This window comes from Podarcis pityusensis (genome assembly GCF_964106645.2).
Source record: "Podarcis pityusensis genome assembly, chromosome: 5".
In the NCBI taxonomy this organism is placed as follows: domain Eukaryota; kingdom Metazoa; phylum Chordata; class Lepidosauria; order Squamata; family Lacertidae; genus Podarcis; species Podarcis pityusensis.
In genome coordinates this window covers 47,730,254-47,743,979 of record NC_138032.1, presented here as the reverse complement: position 1 = coordinate 47,743,979, position 13,726 = coordinate 47,730,254, and the positions used below count along the sequence as shown (strand labels likewise).

The 13,726-nt window shown below is 40.1% G+C and overlaps 1 protein-coding gene across 9 annotated transcripts in view; it reads right to left on the bottom strand.

Moving 5' to 3' along the window:
- Positions 1-13,726, bottom strand: part of ADD3 (adducin 3) — a 96,215-nt gene that overhangs the window by 3,480 nt on the left and 79,009 nt on the right. For 8 of the 9 annotated variants that reach the window (XM_081005927.1, XM_081005925.1, XM_081005928.1 and 5 more), the window contains 12 exons: positions 12,609-12,747; positions 11,722-11,873; positions 11,494-11,574; positions 9,501-9,650; positions 8,284-8,427; positions 8,102-8,200; positions 7,540-7,719; positions 6,465-6,722; positions 5,069-5,188; positions 3,181-3,270; positions 2,051-2,174; positions 62-157 (listed from right to left, as the gene is read on the bottom strand). In XM_081005927.1, coding sequence (XP_080862053.1) covers positions 62-157; positions 2,051-2,174; positions 3,181-3,270; positions 5,069-5,188; positions 6,465-6,722; positions 7,540-7,719; positions 8,102-8,200; positions 8,284-8,427; positions 9,501-9,650; positions 11,494-11,574; positions 11,722-11,873; positions 12,609-12,747 — 1,633 coding nt within the window. The remainder of the gene's footprint in view (positions 1-61; positions 158-2,050; positions 2,175-3,180; positions 3,271-5,068; positions 5,189-6,464; positions 6,723-7,539; positions 7,720-8,101; positions 8,201-8,283; positions 8,428-9,500; positions 9,651-11,493; positions 11,575-11,721; positions 11,874-12,608; positions 12,748-13,726) is intronic. The other variant, XM_081005932.1, reaches the window with a different exon arrangement.

Here is a 13,726-nt window from a genome sequence, read left to right as displayed (position 1 = left end):
GTAATTGGCAAGGAAGGGTCTAATAGGCTCACGATACTGCATAGGACATTACATTGTATACCTTCTACTTTTTCAGGGACATTTTGTGGGGACTGAGTTTGAGAATTAATTTGTGAAACAGATGACCCGTCATCTGAGAATAATTCCTGATCAGCATCTGTAGGACAAGAGCTTGAGTTAGTAAAAGCCATGCCAAAATGAAACAAATGCAAGGAGATCAGTGTACGTTAGTGCATACAAAACACAAGCAACTTCACTGGTACTGACCTGATTATACTAATGTTAACACATATAATTATACTAATTTCATCCTATTAGTAACCCAAACTTAGTATATTATAACACACTCTAGATGGTCCCAATTATTTAGAAGTATTCCATGCAAACATATGTTGGTTACTATACAAAATAGACAGAACAAACTATGCAACGTTAGTGCTGAAAATGCTAGTGTTAGACAACAGCAAATTAGCAATTAAAGTTCCTTATCAGATGCTTTGAATGAAGATGGGTGGAAAAATTGGTTGTAATGCAATATTTTTACCTTTGAATCTTTATGCTTTCAAAAATAAGAAATGGGCAAGTTAGAAGTTTGCTAGCAATAATATCAAGACTGAAGACAAGAGAAAATACTACTGTCAGACTGTTTTTTCTTGAGAAATTATGATTTAAAGATACTTACCTTTTACCCTGCTGATTGCACTATTGACCTGATACTAATTTCTAAGGCAAGGACACAATCCTTTGTTTTCAGATGCCGACATGCACTTATAACAGCAACATGAGAAAGCAATACAACTATGTAACAGATGCCATCCTTCCTTTCCATATAAGCCCTTTTATAGGATTATGAAATTTAACAAGTGTCCAGTTTAAAAATTTACCCAAGACTACAAGAAGTAGTGAGAGTAAAATTAGGGCTGCCATACGTCTGGATTTTTCTGGACATTACCAGGATTTCAAAGAAGAAGAAGAAGAGTTTGGATTTGATATCCCGCCTTTCACTCCCTTTAAGGAGTCTCAAAGCGGCTAACATTCTCCTTTCCCTTCCTCCCCCACAACAAACACTCTGTGAGGTGAGTGGGGCTGAGAGACTTCAGAGAAGTGTGACTGGCCCAAGGTCACCCAGCAGCTGCATGTGGAGGAGCGGAGACGCGAACCCGGTTCCCCAGATTACGAGTCCACTGCTCTTAACCACTACACCACACTGGTGGAATTGACATCCGGGGAGGATTTCTGAAAGGTGGCACTTTCCGGAGGATCTTAGGCAATTCTGAGAAAAGCTCAACAACTTTTCGGGTGTCCTGGTTTTTACTTTTTGAAATATGGCAACCCTAGTAAAATAGCATGTTCAAAGGGTTTGGTGGGTGAAGGGTAAAAAAAGATGACCAGCCAGTCTAAAGAAACTGCCCTGGCCCCCTTGGATTGGAACAACTATTGGCCAGCTGTAAATACTCTCCTCCTTGGGGAAGGTGGTTGAGAGTGCAGTGGCTGGGAAACTGCAAGCATTCTTGGAGGACAGATTATTTACATCCATTCCAATCCGGGTTCAGGCTTGGCCATGGGACTGAGTTGTCTTTGGCCACCCTGATGGATGCCTTTACAGACAGTAAGACAAGGGGAGTGCAATCTTGCTCCTGTTTCTTGATCTCTCTATGGCTTTCAATACTACTGAGCACGCATGGATTGGCTCCATGGAATGGAGTGACCCCTGATCAAGTCAAGATTAGATTCCCTTAGAACTACAAGTCACATTGATTCATTTCATGTTTTAATATCCATTGATCTAAGTAGGTTCAAAGGGGCCGAATAACATTCAATATTTTACTGGTCATAACACAGCATAGCACTACAGAGAAGGAAGTTGTGAGAGATAAATTCTTGCCAGAAGAGATTCAGGCCTTTAAAAAGTGGAGTTATTGAAGCTGCCATTGATATTATTTAATGTAATGGCTCTTAATTTAAAAATTTAAAATCATTTTTGGTGAATTTAAACTTCACTAAATCTTTACCTGAATATTTTCCATCACCAGTTTATCAGAACACTCACCATCTACTCCTTGCTGCTTGCGTTCGATTGTCCGCTTGTACTCTTCCAGTTCCTTTTCAGTGAGATGACTGAATGGGTTGGGAGGGGCTGGTGGGGCATGCTCGTCTTCTTCAAACTGCATTGGCTGGAAGAAAAAATAAAATAAATTAAAGGGGAGAAAGGCAATACAAAAAACAAGCACATTAAACAATTACAAATGAGCCTATTGCTGGTGATAGGATCCTTCAAAGTAAGAATCTGAAAGCAGTGCAGCATTTTCAAAAACCATCAGCAGAACATAGAATTGTAGAGTTGGAAGGGACCATGAGGGTCGTCTAGTCCAACTCCCTGCAATGCAGGAATATTTTGCCCAACATGGGGCTCAAACCCATGGCCCTGACATCAAGAGTCTCACACTCTACCAACTGAGCTACTGTATTTTTCTGTGTATAAGACTAGGTTTTTCCCCCTAAAAAATAATGTCAAAAATTTGGGGGTGTCTTATACATCTCCCCCCATTTTCTTAAAATGGAGACCCCAAAATTAAGGGGCGTCTTAAACATGGGGGCATCTTATAGACAGAAAAATATGGTAATTGCTTCAATTACTAGGTTAGTGAACTTACAGAAAGGGTCTTTAATCAATACCAGGTTTTAGTCAAAACAAACTTTAAAGACTTGTAGAAAGCTTGGCCAGTGTTGTTTTTTAAAGAATCCGACAATTTCCATAGCAGTCATCCACCTGATCTCATAACACATGAATTATGCTTAAGATGAAAACAGGGGAACAATCCTATCTTCAGTGAAAAATCACATAACATAAATTATTGCTTCTCTAAAAATTCTTTACAAATATTTTAAATAGGACTCATGGTTTTAAAACCTGCTTCTACTTTGTATGAAGAGTATTACAAAAGCAAGGAGATAATCATATAAAATGTGGTGTGACTAAATGCTGAACATGCTTTAGATCAGGCTTCCTCAACCTCGGCCCTCCAGATGTTTTTGGCCTACAACTCCCATGATCCCTAGCTAGCAGGACCAGTGGTCAGGGATGATGGGAATTGTAGTCTCAAAACATGTGGAGGGCCGAGGTTGAGGAAGCCTGCTTTAGATGTTATATGCTTAGCTCAGACAATGGATAACACTTACAGCACTGGGCTTTTTATCCACTACAATTCCAGCAAGCAACTGAGACTGTGGACCTGCAGTTTTTAAGTCATACCGATTTTGCTCCCGAATCTGGAAGGGGGGAAAGCAGAAGGGTTTTGAAAAGCCTTTTCACAAACACACTGAAGTATCAGGAATCTCAAACTTCATATGGGTCACAGAAAACAGATACTATAGTTAATCCATTACTTTACTGTTATTTGTTTTCATTCTAGTCAATTTGCTCTAAAATGGTTACAAAGCCATTTTAGAAAATGACAATGTCAAGTGTATTTACATTTTTGCTTCGACATGCATTAAATATTATCTATATCCAAATTGTATGCCGTTATTAACCTGGTGTTTTAGTCTTCCGTTCCACATAGTTAGATTTAGGAATCAAGAGTAGCAAGTTTGATTAAAAAGCAGGGAGTTCTCAGGCAAGCCATATACATTTACAGCGTTGAATTTTCTCTTAGTTGGCAAATTATCAGCCTGCTCTTCTTTCGTTCCAGAATATCTATTATGACCCAGCTTCAACGTCAAGCCCCAGCACTGCTGTAGTCTAACGTTATTTCTCCTCCTTTGTGAACTGCAATGCTGCTGATTATGTTGTCAGTAGAGTACGTGTAAATCGAGATAGAACCTCTGTAATTATTCTTTATCTCCTGTTGCACCAAGCTGCAGTGACAATACAGCTCCATAGTGCACAGCTAGGGACACAATGAAAGTTAACTGAAACATAGCTTCCCACTTTGACACTCCTCTACCTCAAGTTTGCCAGAGAAAGTTGCATGCCTAGAACAGATGATTCTTTTCTAAGCCAATGTCTGAGTGACACTGCCATACTGATCTTTTCCAAGAAAGAGTGATCTCTTCTGAACTAAGTTGACTTGCTCAGGATAGTGGCAAACTCTTTTGATTACAAGCAGATGTGAAGTAAGAAATTCCCAGAACTTCTGCACGAAACATTTTGTATCTGGCAGGACAATAATTTCCCAGGGTGGAGCTTAAATGAGTTTGAAAATAGAAAAATGAATTGGGGAGTGAAAGCAGCCAGCAGTCTGCATTTACAAAGAGCCTCTTGTCATTATTCCTCATTGCCATTGTTAAATACATTGGCTCACTGGGAAACAAGCAGGCAGAAGAGCGTTAGGTTTCTGGCTACCACAGCAGGCTATTTCTTGTGGAAACAGCTAGCTCTTTCTAAAAACTAAAAAAGAAGGAATCTCCAAAATAGTGTAATGTTAAAAATAGCACAGAAGAAAATCCCACCTTAAACATTTTTCTTCTGATCAAAATATGGTTTTCGATGGGTATTTAAAAACAATTTTTCAGACCCAAACTAAGGACATTCTTAGCAAGTTCCTGTTGCACTTAAAGCTACCTTTAGGCTACCAGTAATATTGTGGGACGCGGATGGCGCTGTTGGTTAAACCACAGAGCCTAGGACTTGCTGATCAGAAGGTTGGCAGTTCAAATCCCCACAATGGGGTGAGCTCTCATTGCTCGGTCCCTGCTCCTGCCAACCTAGCAGTTCGAAAGCACCTCAAAGTGCAAGTAGATAAATAGGCACTGCTCCGGCGGGAAGGTAAACGGCGTTTCCGTGCGCTGCTCTGGTTCGCCAGAAGTGGCTTAGTCATGCTGGCCACATGACCCGGAAGCTGTACACCGGCTCTCTTGGCCAATAAAGCGAGATGAGTGCCGCAACCCCAGAGTCGGTCACGACTGGACCTAATAGTCAGAGGTCCCTTTACCTTTAATATTGTATTATATTTTAGATGTTACTGAACAGTTTTTAATGCTTCTCAAACAAGCAGAGTAAGTTAGGTACTGATTATTTTCAAGAAGCAAATAAGCTTATGTCTTCAAGAAACCTGCCTTGCCTTACCTTATTCCTCTTTTCCAGTACATCACTTGGATTTGTATTCATTGGAACAAACTGGTTTGGATCTTCAATTTTGATTGGAGTTCCTCCACTAAGCTTAGATGAATCTTCAGCTTTTATCCACTTGGAAAGAAAAAGAGAAATAAAGAAGAATGTTATTGGAAGCGAGGATATTGCAATTTAGTAGTTGGTAAAGGCTAGGGGACATTTCAGGACAATGGGGTTTATATTAAATTATCCAAGTGATCTAATAATAATACATTGCCATGCCACTTAGCTTTTCAGTATATCATTTCATAAAGATACCAATATGTGTAATGGTCCTTTAGCTTAAATAGCATTTAGGTATTTTTAATTAAGTACCTGAAAAGGACCGACATTTGAATACTGACGTAGCAAGGATACTTCCTACAGTACTTCCACTGCCAAAAATACTATAATGAAGGACTGAACATCCACTGTATTTCTTAATTACCTGGATAACTATCCCTCCTAACTAGGTATTTTTATCGTTCCTTTCAAGGAGTACTTCTCATAATGAAAATTGCTGATAGAAACTACAAGGCATTGTTGCATTTGTTAAGCCACCACTGGGTGGAGCTGATCTTTTAAAGTTGAATTTATGTTGTGGTCGGATGGCTTGCATAATACTTGTTTTTCATACATGCGCTCTGGAAATTATTCATTTTATTTATTCATTTTATTAAATTTATATCCTGTCTTTCCTCCCAAGGACCCCAGGGTTGGAAACAATGAAAACAACTTTTTAAAAAATCCAATACAGATGCAGACTGGGGAAGGCTTGCTGAAGAAGGCAAGTCTTCAAGCAGGGGCTAAAAACACAGCAGAGATGGCTTCTGTCCAATATTCACAGGGAGGGAATTCCAAAAGGTGTAGGTGCTGTCACACTAAAGGCCTAATTCCTGCATTGTACAGGATGGCGATCCAGTGATAACGGTTTCTGCAGGAGGCCTTCACCTGCAGAGCACAGGGTTAAGACCATCTTTCATGTATCCTGGTCTCCAGCTATATAGGGCTTTATGCATCAAAACCAGCACCTTGAACTTGGCAGGGAATTGAAGATAATAAAGTACCATATTTGGGACAGTGCACGAGAATACTATTCTTTTTACCACAACACAGAATCATAGAACTGTAAGGGTTCCTCTTTTTGAAGATGGAGACAACATTTGCCCGTCTGATTAATGACAGAACTGCTGTCAAAATATGCCATCTGCACTTCCTTGTTTCTCAAAGTAGGCTGGCTCTTTCAAAGTTGTAGCTCATTCATGGAATCCACCATAGAACCATAACTTCTGTCATACAGGTCACTGTATGGGCCTATTCCCACCCCACCCCTTTTGGTATATTCTGCCCCCATCACTAGGGAGCTGCTTACTGTGGTTTTAGTCCGGGGACTTGTTTCTCCATTCCGGGATTCTTCAGGAACATCTACTTTCAAATATGTATTTGGAGAATTCAACCATCTTGTCTTCTCCCGCTGCTGCTTTTGTGCTAGGAATTTGAGAGGGGAAATTGGAACTGAATCGTCATCAAAGGAAAAGGCAGTCACGGTGGCTGGGATCTCAACATCACTCTTGTGCCTAGGCTTCTCCCTCACAAGAGGCTGTCGATAAGCATAGCCTGTTCTGTAACCCTGTGCAAGAGGGGAAAATTTTTTATACATTGTGCCTGGACAATAAAATCTTTGGCATGAAATTAATCCTAAAACATAATTAATTTTCAGGTGGAAATTTCAACCTCACCCCCCCCATCCCAACTCAAACTGTGACAATATATGTTAACAGTTTCAACACCTTGGTATCCTAACACTAAATGCCAAACAATTATTTTAAAAGACTGCAGAATGTATGGTATGGCAGCACAGTAGCTCCACATCATAGGCCCCACAGAAAGTGAGTAAATCCTTATACAGAGATAGCAGAGACCAATAAATAAAAAGTGGGTAGGAGATCAGAGATTTTCTATTATGGACCAAACCACTGCTTCACTACCTTAGCCAATCAAGTGTGTTCTAGTTCACATATAATGCTAAACAAAACTATGGTTAAGCATGGACACACAAGTGTGTGGATACTCTCTGGAAAACTCATTGCCACTTAGCTCCTCCTCAGTCCTGCTGCCTCTGGGCTACTCAGAGCTCAACCATGGTTTAGCTTAGTGTTACATCTGAACCCAAGCTCCTGGTCTGTGTCACTCCAGAGAAACCAGAAGCTGTAGCCAAGGTTTGTACTCTGCTTACCTCTTGTGGTTTGTCTGGGAGGAGTTTGTCATGAGCCTGGATAGAAATTGAACTTGAATGTTGGCTTATAAACCTACTTCATGTTGCTATTTCTTTTTCAGGTCTCTTATTTACAGGAAAAAAGTGACAGCAGAATTTCTTATGGAACAATCTTATGGGGAGCAACTTGTTCAAAGTACTGAGAACTTGTAGATTAGACAGATGAACGCACCAGGTTGTCCAGCATTCTCATCAGTGCTTCAAACTCCTGTTCGCCAACTTTCCACTTGAACTGAGAGGCCATATTAACTCCTCCTCCTCCAGATGCTACCAGATTGTGTGTGAAAGGTTTATACTTCTGCAAGTCTAGGATAAGAAGATTGTCTACGCCGCCTGCAGCCAGTGCATGTACCTGTGACATAAAGGACTCAGTAATTACAAATTTTTCCAAGTACTATTTGAAGGGTGAATATGTAGCCTTCTTGAATTTTCTGGAAAGAAATACATGCTAATATTCTTCTTTTCAATATGTTAACATGTACAAACATGATAGCTATCTTGCAAAGTGCATTACCCACTACTAGATACTAGGACGAGGGCTGTGCAACTTCTGTGTACAGCCCACTGTTGGTGTTCCTAGTATATGTTAAACATAGATTTCATTTTCTCTCCTGGATTTCCAGTAAGTAGTTGTTAGTAGCAAGCGTCCTATTAAATCACACACAGACAGTATTTTTAAGAAGCCAGCATTTATATAGCATTTAAAGTGCTTCACATCTATCTGTCTCTCTCACCTGTGTTTCACAAGCTATTTGCACATTATAGATGTAGTGGAAAGCTTCCTCTAATGTCTCTCCGAGCGCTACTACTCCATGGTTCCTCAAGACCAGCACCTAAGGAATGGAGACACTTGTAAGTGACAGAAACTGAGCCAAACTAGAAACCTTGAACAAAAACATTAACTAGAGTGGAATACCTTACAGCTTGGTCCAAGAACTTTCTGGAGTTGAATTCTTTCTTCTGGTTCATCCAGAGATCCTTGATAATTGTAGTATGCAATATCTCCTAGAATGAGAGCCTCCTGAGAGATAGGAAGTATACCACACTTCATGGAAGAAACCTGTTTCAAAGAAATAATGCTTGTAACATGGAACGAACGTGAAAACTCTTTAATTTTTCAAGTGACACTGAAAGTACCTATTCAATAACTTTAGTTTGCAACTATTTGAAAATCAGGAGAACAAGGATTCCTACCTAGTTGATAACAGACTATCAATAGATTGTGGGGGTTTTATGGATGGATTGCTAGCATATGGATTTTGAAGCAAATGTGGACAAGGCAGATGGTTTCAGAATTAAATAGTTCAAGTAAATGGGGAGTTCTAAAAAAAGACCAAGGGTTGTATCTAGTGGTGTCCCTCTGCTCATGCAAAGCTCTTTCATCCAACAGATGTTTCTGCCAATGAAGTGTGTGTGTGTGTGTGTGTGTGTGTGTGTGTGAATGTTGCATATTCATACTCAGCCCATAGGACCGATCATTCTCATCCCAAAACCTGTTCTTGAGGGTCAAAGGATACTTCAGAACAGAATAGAAGGTGGCATAGAAGAGAATGAATCCAAAAAATAGCCTCCATCTCTATTCTGCAGATAGGAACCTCTTTGGCAGTGAAAAGAAAACACTGGATACTAGTTATTACCATTCCTGGACTAAGATAACTTGTTCTCAGTTGTCAATGCTCTAATCACCTTCTATCTGGACTACTGGGGCTGCCTTTGAAGGCTGTCTGGAAACCGCAGCTAGCGTAGTATTGTATGCATATTGTATACATTTTGATGTATTGTATACATTATAGTTAATAGGAATAAAGCTACTTTGATACGAAAAACAGACTCAAGAATTTGAGAAATAAAAGAGCACAAAGTATAGCACTTCTATACAACTTGTGTTATTCTCAAGATGAATTAATCAAATGGCAACAACAGGCTGTTTTTGTGCCTGTTTAAATTTGTAATCATCTGAGAAGTTGTCAGAAGAGTGCTTGATCCATACCTTGAAGAGCAGCAACAACTTATTAATAGACTTGCTGGAGCTTCAAGGATTCCCAACACAAAACAGTCCTGAGCTTCAGTCAATCCTGTAATGGTGTACTATTGGAACATCTTTATGCCACATTAAGGAGAGAACAGACTTACAGCTGCTGTTGCTGGAGTGTGTATGTGGATCACACATCGAACATCAGGGCGCATGGAGTAGATGGCTGCATGAGGGCTGAATCCTGAACTGTCAATGCTTAGATTGGTGCTTCCCTGGTCAACCACGTCTCCCAGTATGTTTACTTTTACCTGAAAAGCCAAGTCAGAGAAACACCACTAATTACATTTCACTCCTCACTGAGAGTAACCAAGGAACATAGGTTGGCTTTTATAGTTCCTCAGCTTTCAGGAGAAACACGGAGTATAGTTTTAGAATTACTACAAGATTTAAATGAGTGTGATACGGTATCGGCTGTGTTGTACCTCAGCTCTCAGTTGTCTAATAAACATTAAAGAGAAAAGTACAAACCCTCAGAAGGAGAATAGTGATGCTGTTGTAGTTAGTAAATTACCTTGCTTGCAAATATGGATTTGGCAAGCTCTTAATACTCCTTTATATTATGAAGCAAATACTGTGCCTATTAAAGTAGTTCTTATAGCTCAGATTACTACCAAGCCTTAAGTGTCAAGCACCTTCCCTGTGCTTCCCTGTCACCTTGCATGCTACAAACACAGTCTCAGGCTCTTTCCTTCCAGGACACTCCTCAGGACATTTGACATCAAAATAATGGACTTAGGTGCCAACTTTCACACTTGGTTTACTGCCATCACAGCATATAAAATGCCAGATAGGGAATGTAGCCTCCAAGAGATTTCTCTGCTGTTGCAGCCACCAAATAAGTAGGAAGGGAAGCAAACAGCTGCAATGAGGGAAGCCATTAAGATTCCCATTACATTTCTGATTATGTCATTCTCAATGTGATGCATGTTGAATTTCCTAACAGTGGCTTAAGCGAGGAAAAATACAATTTCCCAATAAAACGGATGAAATTGTTCAGTGTGCCAACTCCAAGCTCAAATTGTGGGGCAGGGATGGGTGTGCTACCCTTTTCCTAAAGGAGACTGTCTCAAATAGGAGTTGTTTTGCTTAAGGAAGTATTTCTTTAGGTACAGGGAGGCTTTCTGGGTCACTCCATCCATGTTCTCCAACTATACGCACCTGGATACAAACAGCCAAGTTTCATTTAAGGTACTTAAGAGGCACAGGATCAGGCATAAACATGAGTGGGAGAGACAACAGAGAACAAGGAGGAGGATCATATGCTAAGAAGCAGCAGATAAATTTCGGCAGAGGAGTGGTTAAAAATGCAAGTGCTTTTTCAGCAGATAGCTGCAGGTGAAAGGGAATAGAAACCTAAATAGAAACCTGAAGATTGACACTTACAATTAAGTTGCTGCGTTTTAGCAACTGAGGGAAAAAAATGTAACCTTTGTTTCGGTTGTTTGCTCAAAGAAAAACATTAAGCACATATACAGGCATTGACCCACATGCAGGGGCCATGTTCCAGGCCCCTGAGCGCTTAAGTGAAATCATGTAAAGTGTGAAACCCCCTTTAAAGAGACACTAAATGCCTATTCTCCCTGCTCTCTACCTCTCTGTCCAATCCAGTTGAATCTTTGGGGTTGGATGGAGGATGAGCAGTAAAGGGGCTGTTACTGCTGCGCTACCCCCACATCAGCTGTTGGGCGGGGAGGCTAAGCAGCCGAAATAAAGCCCTGCTGCACCTCAGGTCTCTTTGGGGCTTCCTCCGCCCTCACTGATGTCCTCTTTGGGCTCTGGGGAAAGTCTGCTTATGAGCCATGAGGACTCTCCAGCTCTCTCCTGCCATTTCCTTGTATGATTCTTTCTTTCTTTCTTTCTTTCTTTCTTTCTTTCTTTCTTTCTTTCTCTATCTATCTATCATCTATCATCTATCTATCTATCATTTCCTGGCTCCATGCATATATGTGTGAGTAGAGCACGCCTAAGTGGGGGGATGCCTGTATGCCCTAAAGGTTCTGAAATATCCTTTTGGGTCAACAGCAAATGAAACAGAACAAAACTCTCAACATTATTAAGTGCATAACATTATTCCCTATGTTAAGTACATACCAAATTGGAGGCAGAAGCTTCAGAAAACGATAGGCCTCTTGGAATGATAAGAATATGATCATGTTCTTTGCTTACTCTTACCTGGAAATTGAGAGGAAAAGGTTACTATGATGCTAACAAAACTGTATGTTTAATCCTGGGGTAATATGCAATTTATAGGGCTGAAAAGCTCAGCTATATCTTCCTATAGCAAAGAAGTAATAGAAATGCTGACTTCAGGGTACTTACTGTGATATATGAATTGGCCAGGTGTGCCCATCCAAACAGATCTGTCAGCCTATACAAACTGGCTAATTTACAACGAGTAAGTTTTTCGCCCTTTACGTATGTAGTGGTATCTATCCCAGGAAGGTCATTGATAGGTGTAACCAATCCAGAGCCTAAATTATATTATAAAAAAACCATTAGAACATTCTCTTCAAAGCAACCATATAGTCACATTTTAGAATGAAGTGGAAACTGCTAACGTGGTTATTTCCATTACCTTCCCAACAACCTTTAATATTTAAACGACTGAACTTTGCACCTGAGAAATGTTCATTTTCTGACTTTCAAAAGAGAAGGCAGAGTTGGTGACACAGGCAGGTACTTGAAACACCACCTGAAGCTGAATTTCCCAACAAAATGTCACTTTTTATATTTTTCTGCTACCTCAATTAACAATAAAATAAAATAAATAGCTATTAATTTAGCAGTTCTTTTTAAAAAGAAAGCATTATATTTGCCAAATCTAAACTACAGGTTAAAGCAGGGATAGGCAATGTGGTCCTCTAGATGCTGCTACACTACAACTCCCATCATGCTTGACCACTGCCATTGTGGCTGGGGCTGATAGAAGTGTTAGTTCAATAGCATCTGGAGGGCAGTACATTGGCTACCTGGGTTATAGGGAGTGGTATTGCTTGTATGCAGCAGAACACTGGATCTTTTTGATATCTCATATATACATGTATATGTGATCACAAACAGAAATCAGTAGAAGCAAAAGTGAATCTATCAGTTTATCAAGATCAGGTTTTCCATAAGGTAATCCAGGAACAAGGATAGGCATTCTCTATAAAGGTCATTTTAGCTATTAGAAAGAATTATTATGAATTGCACATCCTTTTACTTACTTAGAGGAGATGAAGAAAATCCTGCAAAAGAGCTTGCCATAATGTAGTCAGCAATCTGCTGTAAGGCAAGCAATCCAGTTGGGTTATTGCCTTTCTTCATTTGCTCTTGAATTAGTGATTCCAGGTCTTCCCGAAAAGCCTGTGAAAATATAAGACATATCTGTCAAGAAGAATCAGCAGCTGGTTTGTTCTTTTTACCATCCAACATAGTTACTTATTAAAGAGCAGTTCATTTTTTTAAACTTAAGTTCGAAATATTTTGGAACTGGAATCTCTGTACTGTGACTCTGTACAGAACAACTACATCAATTTAGCGTTGCTTTGTATGGATTAACTGCATGCACTTCTGGTTATTTCTGCTTTATTGTATCAGAAGCCAGGAGAAGGGGGAACAGAAGATGCTTAGTAGTTGAAAAAGAAGGGTACTACTCTGTTCCCCATGTTCATGGAGGTCAGCGACAAACAGATCACCTGCTGGCTATGTCAAGCAGCTACTCTAGCTAGACGGTCATGCCTAGAAATAGCCCTGGGTTGCACTTTCTCTAGTGCCTGTTTGTGGATTTTTTTTTAGAGCTAGGAAATGAAAGCAGCATGCATCCATGTGTGCGCACACACACACACACACACACACACACACCATTCCCCCTTAAGATTTGAACTCAAGCAGAGTGGGAGTTGAAGAAAGATTACTCTAACATTTTGCTGCCATCTTCTCCCACTAATGCCACTCCCCCACAGGTTTGCTTCTTGCCTTGATGGTCCCACTCCGAAATGCAACACATTTACTTCAAAACTATTTTAACCAAGTATTGGTAACCATTAGTGCAAACCTAACAGCAGCTGATGAAATACTGGGGACATTCCTACCTGAAGCCATTCTTAGAAAGACAACTTTTTCAAACAGGAAGACTCATTGGATGTTTAACCCAACTGAGCTAAATTCCATGGTGCTTGTTGTGTGTGTGTGTGGGGGGGATCCAACTCACTATGGTTTTTACTAATTAACATGTTATTTGGTTACATATTAGAGCATATAGTGTAGAACAGCTGAATGTCTGATTGTCTTTGAAGCTGACTGTGGCAGGACACTCTACAAAGCTTTTTGAGCTGAGCGCTAT